General features: G+C 41.6%; 1 protein-coding gene across 1 annotated transcript; it reads right to left on the reverse strand.

Moving 5' to 3' along the window:
- Positions 1–8,915: 8,915 nt before the first annotated feature.
- LOC121147824 (olfactory receptor 2B11-like) lies at positions 8,916–9,860 on the reverse strand. The gene has a single exon (XM_040967740.1). The coding sequence runs from the start codon at positions 9,858–9,860 to the stop codon at positions 8,916–8,918; it is 945 nt and encodes a 314-aa protein (XP_040823674.1).
- Between the last annotated feature and the right edge of the window lie 13,274 nt (positions 9,861–23,134).

The raw sequence follows: 23,134 nt of genomic DNA on the forward strand, positions 1-23,134 counted from the left end.
CAGAAGATGTCTCAAGTGCTTAAGCCTTTGTAACCGTGTGGGAAGACTTGGATAGAGTTCCAGGCTCCTAGCTTCGGCCTGGACTAGCTCTGGACATTGTAGCCATTGGGAAGTAAACCAGAGGATAAAACATCCCTTTCTCTCTCTGTTATTCTGTCACTTTTTAAATAATTAAAATAAATCTTTAAAAGAGAGAGAGACCAGGCTGAGAATCTGCTGCTGAGCTATCAATTTCCTGAGAGACCTTCTCAATGTTCATGACTGGAAACAGCGCTAAGCACAAAAGGGCCTCTGTGCAGTGTTGGGATTTCTCTGCTTTGTCCTGCTCTGCTGGGCTTCAGGGTCTGGATGTTCACACTGTGTCTGGGTTTTCATGGACTGCAGCAGGGATACATTAGGTTCCTGCTCTGCTCTCAGCGGTGCCACCCCCTGACAAGACATCTGTCTCCGTGTGGACTAAGCCTTACAGAAAAATGAAATACAGCTGACAGACTTGCTATGCTACCAGAGAACAAAAGGGGGCACTGTTCACAGCCGCCGCACCGGGCTTACTTATATTTGAAATGACCTTTGTAGGTAGCAGCTGGCCCTAATCCTACCTGTTCCCTAAGGTCAAAGGAAGCAGTGCCTCCTGTAGAGCTGCCCTTCCAAGAAACATTTCCCAGAAATAATGTCCCCTATTAACAGTTGCAGAAGTGCTGCTTTTACTACCACTTCTTCTCTTTTTCTCTTTCTCCTACTCCTTCTTCCTTTTTTTTTTTTTTTTTAAGATTTATTTGTTTTCATTGGAAAGGCAGATACACAGAGAGGAGATACAGAAAAATCGTCCATCTGCTGGTTCACTTCCCAAGTGGCCACAGCAGCTGAAGCTGAGCTGATCTGAAGCCAGGAGCCTCTTCTGGGACTCCCGTACAGGTGCAGGGTGACTTTGGCCTATCCTGGACTGCTTTCCTAGGCCACAGGCAGCGAGGTCGATGGGAAGTGGAACAGTCGGACAAGAACCAGCGTGATCCTGGCATATGGAAGGTGAGGACTTCAGCCACTAGGCTACTATTCCAGGAGAAGGGAAAGAAAGAAAACAAACCAGAGAGGGAAAAGAAGTGTTTTTTTAAAAGCCCAAGGGAGAGGAAAATGCATAAGTTAGAAAGAAAAATAAAACAGGAAAGAAAAAGGAAAGGGGAAAATTGAAAGTAAATAATACAAATAGCCCTTTAAAAAGTAGAATAAATAAAACAGAAAGATAAGAAAGGTGGGAGGGCCTGGCGCCGTGGCCTAGCAGCTAAAGTCCTCACCTTAAACGTATCAGGATCCCATATGGGCACCGGTTCTAATCCCAGCTCCTCCACTTCCCATCCAGCTCCCTGCTTGTGGCCTGGGAAAGCAGTCGAGGACGGCCCAAAGCCTTGGGACCCTGCACCCACGTAGGAGACCCGGAAGAAGTTCCTGGATCCTGGCTTTGGATCAGCACAGCACCGGCTGTTATGGTCATTTGGGGAGTGAATCATCAGATGGAAGATCTTCCTCTCTATCTCTTCTCCTCTCTGTAGATCTGACTTTATATTAAAATAAATAAAAAATCTAAAAAAAAAACCCAAATAAATCTTACAAAAAGAATTAGTTTATATTGTGTAATACTGATATTGTCATTTTTTCAGGATGTATATATTTAGGAGCAAAGTTTCACGGTGTCTACAACTCTCTCATAAATGGCCCAGTTGAAAAAGAAAAAGAAAAATCAGAAAAGACTAAAAAAAAAAAAAAGCTTGAATTTTATCTCTGTGGGCTGCTGTAACAAAAATGCCATAAACGGGGTGATTTATACACAGCAAGTATTGATTCTCACAGTTCCGGAGGGTGGAAAGTCTAAGTTCACAGTGCAGAAGATGTAGAGTCTCATGAGGATCCATCACTCAGGAGTGTTTCTTCTTGTTGCACCCTCTCACGGTGGGAAGGGACCACTGATCTTACAGGGTACTACACTAGTCCCATTCGTGAGTTTCTCCCAGAGGCCCCACATCCTAAAGCCATTGCATCTGTCATTAAGCTTCTTTTTTTTTTTTTTTAAGATTTATTTATTTATTGGAAACTCAGATATACAGAGAGGAGGAGAAATAGAGAGGAAGATCTTCCATCTGATGAGCGCAACGGCCGATGCTATGCCGGTCCGAAGCCAGGATCCAGGAACTTCTTCCAGGTCTCCCACACAGGTGCAGGGTCCCAAAGCTTTGGGCCATCCTCGACTGCTTTCCCAGGCCACAAGCAAGGAGCTAGATGGGAAGTGGAGGAGCCGGGATTAGAACCGGTGCCCATCTGGGATCCCGGCGTTGTTCAAGGCGAGGACTTTAGCTGCTAGGCCATGGCACTGGGCCCTGTCATTAAGTTTCTAACGTGACTTCAGGAGAGCACAAACATTTATACCTTAGAAACAGCATATATGGAGAAAGCAAATATTTTAGAAGGAGTTAGTTCACTGAGAGAAGAAAGGAGTCTACTCAGAAGATAAAATGAAATTACACATGAAAATCAGAACTAAGTAGGCTTTAAATGACAGGAAACATTTGTCATAATCAAAGAATATAAAGATGGAGTTCTATAGGGTGGGCATAAAGAAGCCTCAAGACTTTGGCCTCATTTTGTCTCTAAGTATAGATTACAACCTTGATAAACTGAAGTCTAAATCTTTATTCTGTTTTGTAAACGGTAATACAAATGGATGGATCACTGGATGTCCATCCCAGACCACCACCTTTTTTGTTTGTTTCAGAATAATGAGGACTTCTCCGAGGAGCTTCAGCCACTTTTACATTAAGCTTAGCTGAGTTGCTTGAAATCTACAGCTTTTTGTTATTATAACAAAATACTGAAGACAAGCTCATGGTTTTGGAAGTTCAGAGTCTAAGACTGGGTGTTCTATCTGCTCTGGCTGTCGGATGACAAAATGATTTGCAAGACGTGAAAATACAGTCGTCAAGTATGGAGAAATCAATTTAGTCATAAATTAATAATTTACTTCTAGTTACTGCTTAAATAAAACACAAATTTAACCTCAAGTGCTTCTTATTGGTGTTTAGAAAGCAGGAAAAATATATACATTGTCAGGCCCGGCGGTGTGGCCTAGAGGCTAAAGTCCTCACCTTGAACGTGCTGGTTCTAATCCCAGTGTCTCCACTTCCCATCCAGCTCCTTGCTTGTGGCCTGGGAAGGCAATCAAGAAAGGGTCAAGCCTTTGGGACCCTGCACCCGAGAGGGAGACCTGGAGGAAGTTCCTGGCTTCTGGCAGCAGATTAGCACAGCACCAGCCGTTGCGCTCACTTGAGGAGTGAATCATCGGACGGAAGATCTTCCTCTCTGCCTCTCCTCCTCTCTGTAGATATGACTTTGTAATAAAAATAAATAAACCTTTTAAAAATAAAGTAAAATAAAATGCTTTACAAGAAGCAGGCATCGAATAAGGCAGCTCAGATGTCTGGATGTGATATGGGAGTATCAGTTTCTTCCAGTGCAAGAATGAGTGCATTCTCCCCGGCTTTGTCTGGAACTTTTTATGCTCCCAAGATTTTTGCTCTCTCAGAAACCAACTAAGCAACATATCCTTGCTCCCTAGGCTAGTGGTCTGATGCTGAGAAATTTTGCCCTACCTTATCCAAGCAGCTAGCTCAGCTCAGCCACAGCGGGGACTTTGTGATGCTAGATAAGGTTGCAGCGGTAAATGAAGTTCTTGCCACATGTTTTGCACTCATAGGGTCTCTCACCAGTGTGAACCCTGGACTTCTGAAATCTAAAAGTCAAATGAGAGAAGTAAACTGCCGGGTTATGGCTGTAAAGCTAACTAATTAGAGAATGGAAGCCAGCATAGCAAGTTTTGGGAAAACAGAGCCTGGAGCTAAAGTGCCTTGATTTTGAATTTAGAGAACCCTCTTCTTCAGCTGTGCAATCTTGGGCAGGATACTTTACCTCACTCTTCTCGGATATTAACACAAGCACGGGAGGGAGCGAGATAGGGAGTATTCATACCACACGGTATCATGGAGATAACAATAAGCCAACTCGGACAGTGCTTAGGACAGTGTGCGTTTGGCACACCGGCGCTACTTAAGTATTTGTTTCGCAAAGCAACAGACACTGTGTACAATGAACAAGAGTTGTGGTGTATTTTAAAACCGTCCTTGCTTGCTGTCTCAGCTCATGTAAGTGGACACAGGAGGGAACACAGACATTTCTGGACCCCTGAATGGATTCCAAGCCTGCCAGGCTTACAGGAGTGCCAGCCCGCAGGCGGGAGCTGAGGAGCTCAGGGACGAGCCAGAGGGTGGGAAGGGGAGCGGGCAGGGAGTCCTCCCAGCCCCGGGCAGCCCCGCACCTGCCCCGCCTAACTCTGCCCGGAAGCTCCCGCGACCTCCCATGCCTGGTGTGGGTCGCCCTTCCTAAAACCCTGAGCCGCAGCCCAAATACGAAGCTCACCAACGCATCCGTGGGTAGAGATGCCACCAAGCCCAGATCACACCACCTCTGAATCCTTGCCAACTGCGGCCCAGAGAATGATGAAATACTAAGGCCGGAAGTGCGTCACAGAGGCCCGCACTCTGTAGAACAGCGGTTCTGGCTAAGTTCCTTCTAGCAAGCCCGGAGGTCTCCACACATCTGTGGTCTCCTCCTGGAATGCCCTCTGCAGCCACGGTGCTGGCGGCGCATCCTCTTCCACAGCTATCCGTACTTTATGCCAATTAATTCATTCAACAGATGAGGAAACGGAGGCACAATTCGTCTTCATGTAGTAGTTATATTTTCCCAGCTCCCTTATTTTACTGTAGCAATAAATTAGTGCGTCCTTTTAAAATTCAACTTTATAAACAACTGTTGTCATTGTTTTGGTGCTCAAATAATCTAAAATGTGAGTAGCCCTTCCAAACTGGCTTCTATGCCCTTGGATAAGTTCCCAGCAATTTTTGTGCCTTTTCCTTTCCCACACGATATGTGGTAGGCTCATTCAATAGCCAAGATTTCCTCCACCAGGCCTGGAAGTGGCCAGTGCTCCAGGGAACCGTGGTTCTACTTAATGGAGAAGTGAACACGGAAATTCAAGATCTGAGACAACTAGCAAACTCGTTGCTACTAGGATGTGTCATTGCTTCTGGGTCCCATCAGTGGGCTAGAACTAGAAAATATAAATGAGGATTCTGCAGGATACTTCCCAAACGCGAATCCACAGAATCTTTCCATTTCACCATTGCAATCTGTTTTTCCTTCTTTCCCTACCTGATTCCCAACAGCATCAAAACATTCACCCGAATAGTTGTGTCAGAAAAACAACTGCAAAATTACAAAGCAAATTTACAAGTTAGAAATTAAATGCGCATATCACTATCACCAGCAATAACAGTCCGCTATGTAGAATTTGGAGTTGTTTATTTTATTGTTTTTGAATTATATTGTCGTTAGGGAATATAGACAGAATTCTGTGCAAATACCTGATTTGATTTAATTTTTTCTATATGCCTATATTATAAGCTTGATAAACAGGACTATTTGTATTTAATTTCAAGGTTTTCTTCCATCTGCAACTCCTTTTTAAATATGAAAAAGTTGCCTTGGTTGAAAATCAACATATCCAGAGTTTGGCTTCTATCTCTGAATCCTTTATTTGGTACACAACCACCCTCATCTTCATCAGTGTTTTGTTTTTGTTCCTCCTGTCTTGCCTTTGTTGCAGGAATTTTGACTCCGAGTATGGCAGCAACCTCAAATTCTTGTCTCGCAGGAAAGAAGAATTTTCATGCGGACACAGTTTAGTTTTAAAGCAGGATTTATTAGAAAGGCTGAGAAAAGAAGACTCCCGTCCTAACGACGGGAGGGGGTTTTGAGATAGAAAAGACCCTTACCTCCTGCCATAGTGGCAGGAGGAAAAGTAAAAAGAACCCTAGTGCTCTGCCATAGTGGCAGGAGGCAAAGAAGCAAAACCCGAATGAATGGTGGGGAATGCACCTTTTAAAGGTTTCCCTCAAAGATGTTTCTCCATAAACAAAGAAAATTCCTGGTTTCCAAGGTACCTGGCCTTGGGACAAAAGGTCACAGAGATACCAGACATAGGACATTCCAGGCCTTAGGCAGATGTGTATTACTTCTTCCTGCTCTCCTTTCAATGATAAAGAGATCAGCCTGAGGCCCTCCTACAATGGCCAGAGGGGATGGCCGATACTTCAGGTGGGGAATTGATATGCTAATAGCACCTCTGTCCCTTGGAAGAGACGTGCCCTGGTGAGTTCAAGACATGGTGGGGAAATTCTCTTTTACTGGGGGACCCAGAATACCCTAACTGCCTACTACCCACTAACTCCTCTCTCACCTTTGCCCCCTCTTTCATCTTTCCTTTTACATTCCTTGCTCCTTTCACTTTCTTCCATTACTTTTCCAACAAAAATAGGTATGTACCTCCTTTACCCTTCTAAGTTATCATATTATTTAGACACTTCCATATGCTGCTTTATTATTAACCAGAAAATTTTCTAAATTTTTTTTATAGAAATGCTCCTCTTTTTTAAAAACCTGCATAATACATCCATCGTGTGGATATATTTTAGCTTTAAATAGTGCTTTCATTATTAAATTATTATTATCATATTTTAAGACTATTTTCTTTTTCTTTCTTTTTAATTGGAAAGACTGCCCCTATAAAAACTCTGTAAATGTGCTGTTCGGGTAATGGGTGTCGGTCCCGGTCAGTCGGTCATATTGCCTCACATTGTAATTACAACTCGTTGTGACTATCACTGGTGTGAGTAATACTCTGTTTTAGCGGTCGAGTGGCTGCTGAACACCAGGAAAGTTCTCAAACTCATATACTGGTTAATTTTCAAAATGATAAAAGTAATGGTCTGTCGCTGTCCCGCAGCGACGGACTTGGTGCACGGAGCTGATAATAATACGCGTGGACCCTGACTGATGGTCAAAGCTGAAGTTTATTAGGGGCATCAGACTTTATACTCTGAGAGTCCGTACTGGTTATGGGAGGAAGTATCGAGCTCATAAACAAAACCATCAACTGTTTTCACACTCTAGATTGGAATTCCTTTTGTCTTGTATATCACGCTAGGTGTTCTCATTCACATGCTGTTTACTCGACCTGTGGGAACTATCTCCCAACAGGTATACAAAAGGTAGCCATTTGGTTGTTTTCGTGCAAATACTGCCCAATGAACTGCAATCCTGTGCTGCTGGCCTTCCAGGCTCACAATGTCCTCCTACAATGGTCATTAAAAGAACATAGTTGGGCCCGGCACAATAGCGTAGTGGTTAAGGTCTTCAGATTGGCTCAGCTCCAGCCCTTGCTACTGCTTGGGGAGTGAGCCATCAGACGGAAGATTCTCCTCTGTATATATCTGCCTTTCCAATAAAAAAAAAAAAAAAAAAAAAACCTTTAAAAATATATACTTAAAAAAGCTGAAGATGTGAGTTATGTCAAGTATCTTTTCTGCCTAAATGTGATAAAACTAGAGATGAATACGGGATGTTATGTGACTTGAACATTTTAAGGCTCCATTGCCCTGGTGACGTGCCGGTTCTACACTGCCTCTTCTGGGTCCAGCCGGAGGTCCCAGTGAATTCCGATGCAAACTCTAGTGGAAACCTTCAAACATCATTTAGCTCCTGAAAGTCAATGGTAGTAAGAAGGTTGAAAGCGCAGTTTGAGTTTAGGTGATAGACACACTGGGAGGTCCAAAGGTCACTGGGGGCATTCTCTCAGAAGATAGTTTGTACAGGAGGGTTGGCTAAAGCCCAAGTGAATGGCCTCTCTACTTCCTGGCTCACCAAGTGATCTTTCTGTATCTTTTTATTATTTTCCTCATTGGAAAGGCGGATATACAGAGAGGAGAGACAGAGAGGAAGATGAATGCTATGCCGATCCGAAGCCAGGAGCCTCTTCCGGGTCTCCCACGCGGGTGCAGGGTCCCAAAGCTTTGGGCCGTCCTCGACTGCTTTCCCAGGCCACAGGCAGGGAGCTGGATGGGAAGCGGGGCTGCCGGGATTAGAACCGGCGCCCATATGGGATCCTGGGCGTGCAAGGCGAGGACCTTAACCACTTTAACCGCGCCGGCCTGGTCACTCACTTTTGAACTTGAACCTCCAAAACAATGAACTGAGTAACCTCTTTCTTTAATTAGTTTATTCAAATATTTCATCATAGTAATGTAGAGCTGACTAATAATACAGGATAAGAATTGGAAAATTCACAAATATAAGTATGTGAAAATAAAGTAACCGTCCCCTGGACAAGCAAAAAGTCAATGATGGAATCAGAAAAAAATATAAGATTTATTAATAGAACTGAACATACAAATATAACAATCTAAACTGGATGACATGCAGCAAAAGCAATTCTAATAAGAAAAAATTTATAGCCACAAATGTCTACTTTAAATAAAAAAGAGCTTGTATAAACAATCTTACACCCCACGAACCTAAATAAAAAGAAAACGAATCCAAATTTTGACAGAAACATACAGTATCTTAATAATTTTATTATCTTTCTAGTCTGTATTTTATTTCTTTTGTTACATTATTATTATTAAAAATATATCAAAATAGAGTCAGTATTAGAAGATTAAATCCAAGAAAGTTGCAAGTTATAAAAGCAAGATGCATGTTTTTAAAGATTTATTTATTTATTTGAAAGGCAAGAGTGAGACAGAAAACTTCAAGAAATATTTTTAAGATTTATTTCATAATATCAAATACTCTTAGAATTTTTCACTGATAGTAAACCAAAAAATTTCAAAGCATTTTCAAACTAAATTTTAGGGACTTTGCTATGAAGGTGTTCTTCATAGATAGATGTTTTCTTGATTTGACTTTTGAACATGGTTTTGATGGAGTGTATTACTGTATGGCTTTCACATCAACAGCAAATCATCATTTTCTCATACGTTCCCAGATGAAATGAACTTCTTCAGAAGCCTTTTCAAAGCTCCTATAACTTCCTTGTTCCTCAGGGTGTAGATGAATGGATTGGCCATAGGAGTAATAACACAGTAAAACAGGGTCAAGACTTTGATCAGGTCTTGCGGACCGTCCCCTGAGGGCTGCATATAAATGTAGATGCCAGGCCCATAAAATAATGATACCACAAGCAGGTGTGATGAACATGTGTTGAAGGCCTTAAGTCTCCCAGCAGCAGAAGGAATTCGAAATACAGCTTTGGCAATGTAACTGTAAGAGACAAGAATCATTGAGAGGGGACCCATTATCAGGAGAGTGGCCACCACAGCTAAAATAAGCTCATTGACTGTGGTATCCACACAAGCCATCTTAATAAGACCAGGCAGCTCACAAAAGAAGTGGTCCAGTACCTGGTTCCCACAGAGAGGCAGCTGGACTGTGAGAGTGGACTGCAGTAGTGAATTGGCCAGACCTGTGAGCCATGCAGTGCTCGACAGGTGCAGGCAGAGTTTATGATCCATGATCACAGAGTACCTTAGAGGCTTACACACAGCCACATAGCGGTCTAGCGCCATGATGCCAAGCAAGACACATTCAGTACAGCCTAGCCAGTGAAATACATAGGCCTGGGCTATGCAACCTGTGTATGTGATGTTTTTGTTCGGCCCCCCTAAGTTGAACAGCATTTGAGGTACAGTTGTAGTGGTGAAGCAGAGATCCAAAAAGGAAAGGTTGGTGAGGAAATAATACATGGGACTTTTGAGTTGGGAATCAAATTGAGAGACCAGAATAATAGCAATGTTTCCCAACAACGTGAACAAGTAAGCGGTCATGAGGACAAAGAAAAGAGGAAGATCCAGCCATGGATATTTGGTAAGGCCCATGAGAATAAAATCTTCTGGAAAACTTTCATTCATGTGTTTCATTGAATTTTGATGAGAAGGATCTGTTGAAATTAAAGAAGGTGAGAGTGATTAAAAAAAATTCTGAGTTGGCAGAATTAAAGTAAATATGGAGGAAAAATGGGGCATACCTTCATTAGAAATCACAACCATGTATGAAGTAATTATTACATTTAACCTTATAAAGTCACATTTGAAAAGCTTTGTTTGTGTGGAAAATGATTTTATGTTTCCCACATTAAAGTCCTGTGTGATGAGTGAACATTAAGTCTTAAGCCAATGGAAGGAGGGAGCATCTTCGTCTCTCAGATCCCAGACAGCTGGAAAAAAATTGATTGAGGTAGATTTGATCAACCAGATGCTTCCACTTAGAATTTGAATGTAGTGAAATGACACAATGGTATGAAGAGGACAAGGGACTGCCAGAAATCCAGATCAGCTGCCTTCCTGATGTACATCCCGTGGTGACGCACCAAAGGATGTGTTCTTAGAGTCTCTTCCAGAGGTAGGATATTGGCTTGGCTGTGGCTTGTTTCTGGGTGTGTGTGTGTGTGTGTGTGTTTGGCCAAATTTTGTTCTTGACCTTTCCCTTTGATTCTGTGAAGTACCATTCTTCTACTTTTTTCTTTATCTGTTCCAACGACTGGAATTGCTGTTTCTTGTGTACAATTGAACACTTTGACTAATTAAAAAACTGGTAACAGAAAATAAGTCGAAATATTCTGTTAGTCTTTTGTAAGTGAGGACAGTGATGATGAAGAGTTGTATGCCAAGAATTAGAATTAGACTATATGCAGTGTTCATGGTGCTCCACCACCCACTTTCCTTTCTAGCCCTGGCAGTCTTCCTTTGTTGGTCTGGCTGTTGTAGCTTTTAATTATCAATTTAATGGGTCTTAAGCATTAACATTTCTTCCTTTCTAAATTCATTGGAAAATGAAAAAATGAAGGGAGAGAAATGTGTGAATGAACCTGTGCCTCCAATTCAGGCCCTGAAGGAATAGAACACAACGAATCCTATAGACAGATCAGATTCAGTCAGAGAAAAAGCAAGTGGCTGAGCCAGACAGCCTTGGATCTATCTGTCAAACTCACCGAGATGATTAATTCCTCTTTCTTCTGTGATGCTGTGAATGGACAACACGACAAATTGAAAACCTTTTTCCTCTACATTCCACTTTCAATCAGCATAATAAAAATTATTCTGTTCTGTGAAACCTGGAGGTTAGAGAACAAGTATTTCCTCCTCTCCCAATAAGGTTTTAATAGGAAAAAATGAACAAAATGTAGGGGAGAAAATTAGAAAAGGAATTTGCTATAAGAAAGCACCCACACTGAAGGACAGCAGGGCCATGTAGGCAGCACATTAAAAGGGTTTCAGATTACACAAGATGAGGCAACCCCAAAAATTTTCAGAAGGAAGAAAATATACATAGAAACCAAAAAGTCAATAAAAAATGGACAAGGTGTCTTCATAGCGACTGGGAAAGTGAGACTGTAAGACTTAAAAATACTGAGGAAAAAGAATTTCAAATCTGGAATTCCATCTGGAACCAAACAGAATGAAGCTGGAATGGGACATTTTAAAACATACAGCATCCCCAAAGTTTTCTTTTCCAGGCATGATTTCTTTGGAAGCTGCTGGAGGATATGTACCACCAAAATGATAAAGAGAAAAAGAAGATATTTAAGGTCAGAAAGCCTACACGAAATGAAGGAATCCTCCATGACAATGGGGAAGAGAGGTCTCATGAGACAGCTGGGAAACAAGCAGCACTGAAAAGGCTCCAGAAGCCATGTCTCCAAGAAAAATGGGAAAAGCCAGGTCTCTAAGGAGAAAATTAAAAAGAATCGACCCAAACTTGTCACTTTGGGATGGCAGAATGGAGAGAAGACTTCTAGGTAACCACAACCCAATATAGGATTTTACTAAGATTTCAACAGTTAGGAAAATGTAAACTGTTGATGCTAATCTAGTCCAAAAGCATGATGCATGAATTTTTGGAGACTAAGGAACACCTCTCTCTATGTCTCTTACTGTCTCTTACTGTCTCTCTGTCATATAAGAATTAAATATGTTGGGCCCAGCACCATGGCTCAGTGGCTAAATCCTCATCTTGAACACTCAAGGATCTCATATAAGTGCTGCTTTGTGTCTTGGCTGCTCCACTTCCCATCCAGTCCCCTGCTGCTTGTGGCCTGGGAAAGCAATAGAGGGTAGTCCAAAGCCATGGGACCCTGCACACCAGTGTGGACGACCTGGAAGGGGATCCTGGCTCCTGGCTTTGAATTGGCTCAGCTCCGGTCATTGCAGCCATTTGGGGACTGAACCAGGAGGTAGGAGATTTTTCCTGGTATAGACCAAAGCTTGTTGTTAAGAAGTATGATTAAATAGAAGAAAACAGAGAAATTATGAAGAACATATTTCCTCTGGAAAGTGAGAAATAGTGAGGAAAAGCATTGCTATTTTTCATTGCAAGCTCATGTTAATATTTGTTTTTTAATCCTGCACATTTGTATCTGTAAGAAAAAAAATAGAAATTAAGTAAAGAAAACATATAAAGTGTTTTTTTAAAAAAAGATTTGCTTATTTGTTTGAAAGGCAGGATAACAGAATGGTAGAGACACATAGAGAGAGGCAGATCTTTCACCCAATGGTTCTTTCCCCCAGTTGAGCACAACAGCTAGGGCTGGTCCAGTCTGAAGCCGGGAGCCCAGAATTCCATCCAGGTCTTCCCGTAGGTTGCAGAAGCAATACCCAAGCCATTTTACACTACTTTTTCAGGTGCATCAGCAGGTGGCTAAATTGGAAATGAAGCGTTTGGAATTTGAACTGGTGGCCATGTGGTGCTATCATCACAGGTGTTAGCTTAACCTTCCATGCCCCAATGCTAGACCCAGAAAGAATCTTAATATTTATAAATTATGATAAGGAGCATAGCAGGTAAAGGCCGTGTTTGAACAGATAAAGAACATACATCATCAGTTGTTACCAAAGAGACAACGTTTCTGAATTAAACATGCTTAGTTCTGTCTATCACATTTGCAGATCTGATAAATTCAATTGCATAATATGCACATATTGGTGTGGCAAAAAAAAAAATCTACTAAAAATGACTTGGTTCTAAAACAAGAAAATCTTTAATACTATGCTAAGGAGTCAGGTCAAATGAAAGATTTTCAGAAGGAATAAGACATAATTAGAGCATACTTTAGAATGTTTACTATGGCAATGTATTGCTGGACTAAAGAAGAGACAAAGTTGAGAGGTCATAGGACAGGCTATTGGAGAGATGCTGAGAATGTTAGCTGGACAATGAAAATCAAGAGCAAGGGATGGATGTAAAGCAAAAGATGCACTTAAAAGAAGCTGATATTTTAATCTAAGATGCTGCAATAATGAAAAGGAAGCTAACAGAATGGGGCATATACGTGAGGATTGATTGGAATAAACAATTTAATAATAGAGACCTAAAACAGGGTAAATTCTCAGTGTGCCCACAAGGATTAGCTCAAAGTTCTGTTTACCAGAGGAATTTCTGTCACTTCCAGACAAGTGTAGGTCAATTTCACCAGTGCTAATTTGCAAAATATCATACAACTATAGGACTCCTTGTCTGGGGTGGTTTGTGTCAGCTGTTGAATTACCAAAGGCAGCAACTGGGGTGGATATAGAGGTAGACAGTGGCGAGGGAGATGTATCCAAAAATAGAAAATAGAAATCTACATTTTAAGTGAAGATATATAGCAGAATGCATTTCCACCTCTGAATAAAAGATGAACTCCCAATGAAACCATTAGATATATCTCGACAATGGGATGCTGGACATTCTACCATTGTCTATACCTACAATGTACATGATGGACTTGTGATTGTTGTTGAAGGACTATATTATTGTAATAATATAAAGGAAATCAGTGTCAGGGAGATGAAATGGAGAGGGTGAAAGGGGAAATCCTAGAGTCTAAGGAACAGTATTATGAAAAATAGGCACGGTAGCCTAGTGGCTAAAGTCCTCACTGTATAAGCGCCAGGATCCCATAAGAGTGCCAGTTCTAGTCTTGGCCACTTCATTTCCCATCCAACTCCCTGCCTGTGGCCTGAGAAAGTAGTCGAGTACAGCTCAAAGTCCTGCACGCAGAAGCTCCTGGCTCCTGGCTCCTGGCTTCGGATCAGCTCTGCTCTGGCTGTTACAGCCACTTGGGGAGTGAACCAGCAGATGGAAAATCTTTCTCTCTGTATCTGCTTCTCTCTTTTAAAAATTAAAATTAAAAGAAAATGAATCTGTGTTTTACAAAACATCAGTATATTTGCATATATCATGGCCAAAGAAAAAAGTGAAAACACTGTACTCTGTCAAAAACAGTCTCAATATTTTTGCTTATTTGTCATCATTCATATTGTTTGATTCTCAAGTTGAGTTTCAAAATATTAGATTTAATATAAGTGATGTTTATTGACTGCCTTCTCTCTCATTCTTTCCCTTCTCCTAGACCATTGGATCTTTTGGACATAATTATGGAATTGAGGTAAATGACTAACAGCCATTAACCTGGTATAATGAAAATGTGTTTAACTCACTGAGGCATCTTATCTCATTTGATCTTATTCAAAGTTCAGAACTTTTTTTTTTAAACCAGACAAAACCCAAGGCTATCTAGGCTGTTTTGTGTAGAAACAAGCTTCATCAGAACATACCTCTTCTCATTCGCACTGGTTTGAAGTGGGTGACTAGCTATGGAAGTCTAGCCGGGAGAAAGGCTGTGGAAGAGTCGGAGTCTCAAGGTCCTGAGAGAGGTGGGTAGGCCAGTGCACCTGTAAGAGTCACCTTGGTATGGAAGATAGGATGACTATCATTCTGCAAGCAGAAAGTATTCTCTATTGGTTCCAAGTGTGACACAAAGACAGATAAAACAGATTCTCACGCAGGGTGACAATGATCTCTTAGGGACAGTCCTTGGTGAATGGATTTCCCTGGGGAAGTAGTACCAGTCTTGTATTTCCCATTCTTGCTGTGAGTATAGATTGCATCAGTTTTCCCATTCATTAATGCTTAATAGCAAGGGAGAGTGTGATTTAGCCCTACCAATTTTCAGAATGCAAACAAATAATGTGATAATAGCAAGTGTTTAACACATTCTAGATGCTTTAAATGAAAACCACACTCCTAACAATTCCATGTAGTGCACTACTGTCCACATTTTATACTTAGGGAACTTGAAGCTTTGAGAAGATAAATAGTTTACCCAAGGTTTACAAAGCTCACACATTTTCAGAATTCAAGCACCAAAGGGATGCTCTGCAAATGTTGTGAGTGAACACTGACTCTCTTGTATCTACAGCATCTGGGTGCTTCTTTGGTCTTTTCAGTCATACTGAAAGCACCTCAAGGAAAATATTCGGACTCTCATTTCCAACTGTCCTTAGCACCATTGCTAGTCTAATTAAGATCCCCTTCCTGTTTGTTCAACTATCTCCATCATGTAAGAGCCTCTCAGAGTGAATCATTCCAAAAAACAAGATGGAACAACAACAACAAAAGATTTCTAACTATTTTAAAAGTGAAAGTATTTTTAAAATATTGGTTTGAGATGCAGAGTCACAGAGAGAGAGGCAAAGAAGGAGATATCTCCCTTTCACTTGTTAACTCTTCAGTGGCCAATAGCTGGGATGGGCCAATCTGAAGTTGGGGGCCAAGAACTCCATCTTGGTCTCCCAGGTGAGGCAGGAACTCAAGTACTTGAACCATAATCTGTCATTTTCCAAGCGTATTTGTAGAGAATTGGATCCAAAAAGACACTTCATAGCCTCAAAGCTTCCTTTCTAGGCTACCCTTCCAAAGTTATTGGCTATCATCATGGGTAACCTCTTGTTTGGGACTGTGCCATATGATCCCTTTCCTTCCTACTTTTAAATCTGAAGACTCAGGGGCACAAAGAGAACATGACCAAGGCTCTAGACATTGATGGCTAGAGTCTAAATGATGGAGCATATTAACTTAGGCTCTTACATGGCCTGTTCCTTCTCCATGGAGAATCTCCTACATAAATATCTGATTACTCCAACACTAGAGTGACTTAAAATACAATTTACTAGGCTGGTTTCTTCTCCTTGCACAAAACAGGAGAGAAATATAGGCTTCCTAATTCATAAATTTAAAGTTTGAGGTCAGTCTAGGTCACTTGATTTTGTTTAGTCATAAATTTTGTCCTTGATTCTAATAAAATTGAATATATATTCATATATATTCATACATATATATGAAGCAAGAGCTGCAGAGTTAGGCAGGTTTGAATTTGAAATTGAACTTTACCTTTTACTGGCTATGTTACAATGAACTTCATTGAACTTGCATCTTCATCTTCAAAGAGATTATTATAATATATATTTAATAGATGGCTAGATCAATTAAATGAGATAGTGTCTGAAAACACTGGAATATAGAAGACTTCCAGTAGCTAATTCCTCCTCCCCCTGATGGCAAGTATGTGAATGAATTAATACAGAATTGCAGACGGCATGGACGAACCTTACTTTAAGCTCTGTGTATAATATTTTATTCATTCAAAGCAAGGTTTATTTATTTGGTTTATTTGAAAAACAGGGTACAAAGAGAGAGAGAGAGAGATCCCATATTCTGCAACAGCCAGGATTGGGTTGGTTGTGTCTCCCATATAGGTAGTAGGGATCCTACTTGATTGAGCTGTAACTTGTCTTGCTGAATACACAATAATGGGAATCAGGGATGAGGAGCAGAATTGGATCTTGAATCCAGGCACTCTAATATGTGATACCAGGATTCCAAGTGGTATGTTCACAACTGCTGACAAATGCCTATCCCTGTGTATAATATTTTTAAACCCGAGTTTTGAAAATGTAATGCACTTGCTTCATAATCACCTAGAATACTTCTAAGAAATGCACCCTTGTAGGTCCCTAGCCAAACAAGCATTAAAACCTTTGGGGATGAAACTAAAGAAACTACTTTAACTAGCTCCCCAGGTGATTCAAACTCACATGTAAGCTGAGGGAATCACTACAACAGAGGATCATTCCACTTTTGTAATTTATAGAACTAAACTTCAATTTCTAGGGAGCCAATTTATTTATTCCCTTAGAGACTAAAACTCTTCCTTGGAGACTAGATGCTTTTAAGCCAATATAAACTATTCTTGTTATTATTTAATAATGCTTACAAAAATCACATGTTAAACAAATAGCACAGTATTAGGTTCTTTAGAAGCAATATTATATCAGAATTCAGAAAAGCGTTTAAGGATTGGAAAGTTTTTCTTTAACTTCTCTTCCTCATTAAAAAAGAGAGAGAGAGACAACAGAGAAGAGGTTCAGCAGACATACCACAAAAAATGTTCTGGAAAGGCTATGAATACTCATCTATTGGTGGCTGGAGGATTACTGAACGTTATAGGTGATAAAGTACAGATTGAATAGAGAAAACCTGGCAAGTCATACTGAAGAATTCAATAGCTATATAAAGCAATGGGTGCAATTTCCTTGCATAAAATACTATGAGTATATTTTATTTATATTTATGCAGATAAAATAACATATTGTTTATTATTACTACACATCTAAAAGAAATAATATATTTTAAAAATTAGACTGAAAAAATAACCAACTGGAAACTACTTATAAATGAAGTTTAGCAGAGCATAGATCAAAGGTGTGCATGGTTACAGAACCTATGCACTTAGAGCTTGATAAATAGAACCACAAGTATGTACTTTCCAGGCTTGCCAGTCAGTTCTCTGTCTAAAGATAGAATATTTTAGCCAGTGCTGTGGCATAGCCATTAAAGCCTCGACCTGCAATGCCAGGATTCCACACGTGCAGGAGTCCTGGCTGCTTTCACTTTTTAAACATCTCCTTGCTTTGGAAAAATAGATAATTTGCTCAACTTAAAGGTAATAATCATAAATCCATTTCAGTTTAAATAAACTGAATAAAATTTGTTGTAAATGTATTACTTTTTCTAAGAATACTGGCTCTATGTCTTAATTCTTCCTAAGGAGAGTGAAGGGTGGAAGTAGTCATTGTGTTCCTAAACTGAACAGAAGGAAGAAGCAGTAAAGTTTGCCTCCTGGTTTGCTTTCTTTTTGAAGTCACCAAATCTCACTTAGGCACTTCTTCCAGACTGACAGTCATAGGGTTATGGCACCTTATCCTATTCGAAATAAAGGCGATTCTAAAAGAAAAAAACAAAATAAAACAAAAAATAAACAAACAAACAAAAAAAGAAATAAAGGTGATTCTAACAACAACTGCCAAGTCTGATGATTTGGAGGTCACTGGTGATCTTTGGGGTGTCCAATTTACAGATTAACATTAGAATATGATGGTAAAACCAGAAGGTTGATTTTCCTCCCCAGTCATTCTAAAATGTGGGTACACATGAGAAATTTCCATGTTGAGAGTGTGGTTTCAGGTAAATGTAAAGAAAGACTTCTGATGGTTCTACCCTTTCCACCAACACACAGAAATCTGAGTTGCTGTTGGTCTATGAACACAGCTATGAGTGCAACTGCCACAAGGGCAGGAGAACGTCTCACGTTATCATAAGTCAAAGTGGTTGGGTTGAGGCCCGTGATACTTATCACTAACACGTTCACAACACTTTTCCTGTGTCCACAAAATGGTACTAAGAGTCATGAAAAGAACATGTCGGCTGCAGTTGGAAAGTCTAAGGATTGGTTTAAATCCCCATCAGCTAAGGCATCCTATGAACCACAGCACCTGCCCCGTTCTTGCACAGCACAGTGAGGATCCCAGTGCGTGCTGTGAGTGCACACACTCGGGCAAGGATTCACCCCAGGAAAAAGTTTTGATAAACATGAATGCAGTATGTTATAAAATTATACATTAAAAAAAATTAATTCACCAAGCTACACCTTTTGCCTTAGCATTGAAGATAGTTAAGAATTAAATGTACTTTGGCACAAATGCTCTTTTTGACACCTTACTTGTTCCAGTTTTTACCTATCGGCCATACAACTCTTACTTGTTTTTGTGTTTTTAGTGCCACCGATTTGTATCAATCAGGAAAGACTGGTTTTACAATGAAGGAACAAATTAACTCAAATTCTCTGTGGCTTAAACATTAAATGCCACAAACCCATTTGGCACCAACTGAGGCATTCCTTCAGCATCCTTCTCCCTGGGGGAACGATGCAATGGAGCAGCTTCATTGGAAATATGGCTGGTCCTCACAAAAGAGCTCAACTAACAGCTTGCAGGACAAAAGTGCAAGTGATGGTATTTCACTCACAACTCACACTCGTGGCCAAAGTAAGTCACAATGGGCCCTCCCAGACACAAGGGGATCAAGAAGTGCAGATATTATCATGAGCTCAGAAGACAGAGGTCTTTGTTGAACAACAGTACATACACATACTATACGTACAAATGTTATGTTTTATCTACATGATTTTACTGTCTACATCTGAAAATATTTTTGCTATTTGTTAAAAGTGATTCAAAAATGGAACTTAGGGAGAGGTCAAGGTGGTGAAGCAGGCACTGGGAGCAACTTGGAATGCCTGGGATGCCTAAGTGCCATAGGGGTGTCGCTGCGAGCAAGTCCCTTCTCCACTTCCTACCAGCTTCCTGCTAACATGTAGTCTGGGAAGCAACACATAATAACTAGAACACTTCGGTCTCTTTTTTCCACAACACCTTTTCCTTTATCATCCATGCCACTTACATGAAAAACAAATTTGATACTCCTAACACAGCCATGAGATTTTTCTTTATTTTTATTAATTATTTTTATTTTGAATGATTCTATTATTTTTTTCATATCTTACATAGTTTATTAGGCTGCAAAGGATCAAGGGCTACAGGAAAGTGGGTAAGACCATTGTCTCCACACTAATATCATCATTTTCCCCCTGTATCTGGGGTCAGGAGAGAAACAAAGGGAGAAGACTTATCCAGCTTCCCACCCATCCCAGGTCCCCAATGTGGGGCATGCTCTGAGGGTCCTGCTCAAGCAGTTTTGATAGTTCAACAGTTCTGAACTGCTGCCAATCTTGCCATTCCAAGCACAATGAAATCTTTTTAGAATCCACTGGGTGACTTGGTCTCTTCATGATTGGGGTTCTGAGATCAGCAGTTCAGTTGGAGGGATCTCCAAAGAAACTTTGTCTGAGGTGATCCCAGACCTGATTCTTGTGTGCGTTTGCCAGTTCAAGGTCTGGCACCATCTGTCGCCTCAATCAGCTTATGCACATACTGGTGGTTGCAATTACCAAGTCAGTTCTGTTTCTAGCCCTATCTTCCACATGAACTGATGGGTGTTGCAGTGCAGCCCGATCCTGCCCAACACACACTTGACCCTCACATAAACCATAGAGAGCTGCAGCCTAGTCAGAGTCACCCACAATAACCCCCACCAAACCTGGCCCCTACCCTGGTTCCCATGCTTGCCACTATGTACAGCAGACTTGTTCAGTCTGTCCCACATCCCATTCAGCTCTCGTACGTATCAATGGGCATTGAAGCCTAGTTCATCCCAACCAACCCCACTATCCAGCCCACACACATGCTGGCAGGTGCCGTTTTGTCTAGCCATGCCTGCCCCTGGTTTTCATGCTCAGCAGTCGAGTAGCAACCCAAGAGGGAGGGACCCACTATTACCCTACTGGGCCACTCCCATTCCTGGAACATGCTCTCTCCAGGTGGTTCTGCAGTTTAACTTGACAGAATTAGCCCCCCTCTTCCCATGCCAGCATCTGCCAGCTGATGATGCACCAAAGCTCAACCAACCCTCACCCACTCTGATTTATGCTTGCACCGGAAGGAACAGTCAGCCAAGCTTGGCTTTTCCCTGGAACATGCAAACCAGTAGGTGTGACAGCCTAGCCCGGCATGACTTGTACTCCAGCCTGATTTCTGCTCTTGCCAGTGAGCTAAGGTTTGCTCTGCCCTGTCTAGTCCGCCCCCTACAAAACCAACCCACACACCGTGACCAGCCTGCCTGACTCCCAAGCTTGGACCCACTAAGAGAGTTTTCCTATGTTCCACCACTCAGCCCACTCCCAGACCCAGATCTCACCCATGCCAGTATGTGCTAGGCCCTTGCCCAGCATAGCCTGCTCCTCCATCTTGGCCTTTTATGAGCTAGTGAATGTTGCAACCAAGCCCACCCCACACTGTGTTTTAAGATGCATATGCGGATACTGAAGCCTGGACCTGCCCAGATTATTCTCGGTCCCTGTACCCGTGAGTGTGGCAGGATCCATGGTCACATCTAGCTCAGCCTATCACCACCTCAACTCTTGAGCTAACCAACAGAACTTGTATTTCCTCAGGGTTTGGCTCAGACATCCCCCATAGAATCTACCCACAAACCCAGTTCTCTTGCATGCTGGTTAGTGACACGACCCTGCCTAATGTGACCCATCCCCTGTACTGGGGATGGGGTCACATCCAAGCAAGTACTGGGATCTAGTCCTGATTGGCTGCCCTCAGCCTTAGCTTTTGTGTGGACTAGCATGTGGTGTTCAGCAATGTTCCATATTAACAAGCTCTACTTAGGACCCCCATGTGGGTTGGTGCATTGATATGACCCACACAGATATTCTGGTCTCTCCCCTCCAAAACACCTGGTCTCAGTCTCCTCACTTACTTGTAAGTACAGTGGCCCTGTTGTTGGAGTCCCTCAGGATTCATACCTCATCTATACATACAGTGGTATTATCCATGGATGTCCCTAGGAGGTAATTCCACACTCCCACAGACACCAGAGCTCACCGCTGGACAGACAGCCGGTGAAGCCTGGCGCCGATGGATTTGCTCACTACTTGGCAGCAGTGGTTGGGTCTAGGGCCCCTAACATTGAGGCCTGCCTGGCTCAGATACCCCAGCAGCTTCCACACTCCTGGGAGGTTCATCCACCCAAGCCCTGAAGTCAAACTCACCTCAACCATGAGATTTTAAAAGATGTACTTACTCAGTTTGTAGTTAAACTCAAACTGTGTAATAGGTGTTAAGTATTAGAATGCACAACTCCAACATGACAGATATGTAAACAAATAATTGCATTATTATATTTTAATGAACCATGAGAGAACAATATATAAGAAAGAATATTGGCAGTGGGAGGCGGTGCAAAATGGCTCAATTATCTAATCTTCTACCTCCAAGTGCCAGGACTGCATATGGGTGCCAGTCTGTGACCTGGCTGCTCCACTTTCCATCCAGCTCCCTTCTTGCAGCCTGGGAAAGCAGAGGAGGTTGGGCCAGTGCTTTGGGATCCTGCACCGATGTCAGAGACCAGAAAGAAGCTCTTGGCTCAGCTCCAGCCACTGTGATCATTTGGTGAGTGAACAAGCAAATAGAAGATCTGTCTCTGTCTCTCCTCCTCTTTGCAAATCTGCCTTTTCAATAAAAATAGAATAAATATTTAAAAATATTGGGAAACTAAGCAGGTATATTGAACATACACAATTTATTATTTATTCATACATTTATTAAACACATGCTGTCGTAGGTACTGAGGATACAAAGTTGAATAGAATCGATGTAACCAACTTATTCACAGGCTTCCATTAGAAAACATAGGAACTAAAAAATATACACAAAAAAGTTTAAAAACAAAACAAAACAAAAAGAAAATGTAGGGCCTGGCGCGGTGGCGCAAGTGGTTAAGGTCCTCGCCTTGCACGCCCGGGATCCCATATGAGCGCCGGTTCTAATCCCGGCAGCCCCGCTTCCCTTCCAGCTCCCTGCCTGTGGCCTGGGAAAGCAGTCGAGGACGGCCCAAAGCTTTGGGACCCTGCACCCGCGTGGGAGACCCGGAAGAGGCTCCTGGCTTCGGACCGGCATAGTATCGGCCGTTGTGTTCACTTGGGGAGTGAATCATTGGATGGAAGATCTTCCTCTCTGTCTCTCCTCTCTGTATATCCACCTTTCCAATAAAAAAATAATAAAAATAAATCTTTAAAAACAAACAAACAAACAAAAAGAAAATGTAGGTATTAAAGAAATACCCAAATAAAAACATTTTTAAAAATATGCTGCATGATTTTCAGACATTGGACAATGTAATTTCAGGACAAAGATCTCTGAAAAGCAGATGAGTTAAACTATATGATTGTCCCAACTCACACCTGGAGAGGCTGAACAAGAGGGCAGGGAAACAAACAAGGAAACAACAAACAACAGAGATGGAGCTCAGTACCCAGGGTGGCCAAAGTGGCTAGAATTCACAGACAGCATACAGAAGGAGAATTCTTGCAATTCACAAAAGATTCTTTGGCATGTGAAAGTTCCTTAGT

This window comes from Ochotona curzoniae, unplaced genomic scaffold (genome assembly GCF_017591425.1).
Source record: "Ochotona curzoniae isolate NIBS_2020 unplaced genomic scaffold, NIBS_Ocur_1.0 scaffold_461, whole genome shotgun sequence".
In the NCBI taxonomy this organism is placed as follows: domain Eukaryota; kingdom Metazoa; phylum Chordata; class Mammalia; order Lagomorpha; family Ochotonidae; genus Ochotona; species Ochotona curzoniae.

Coding starts and splice junctions, on each gene's coding strand:
- LOC121147824 (XM_040967740.1), bottom strand. CDS start 9,860: ATGAAACACATGAATGAAAGTTTTCCAGAAGATTTTATTCTCATGGGC.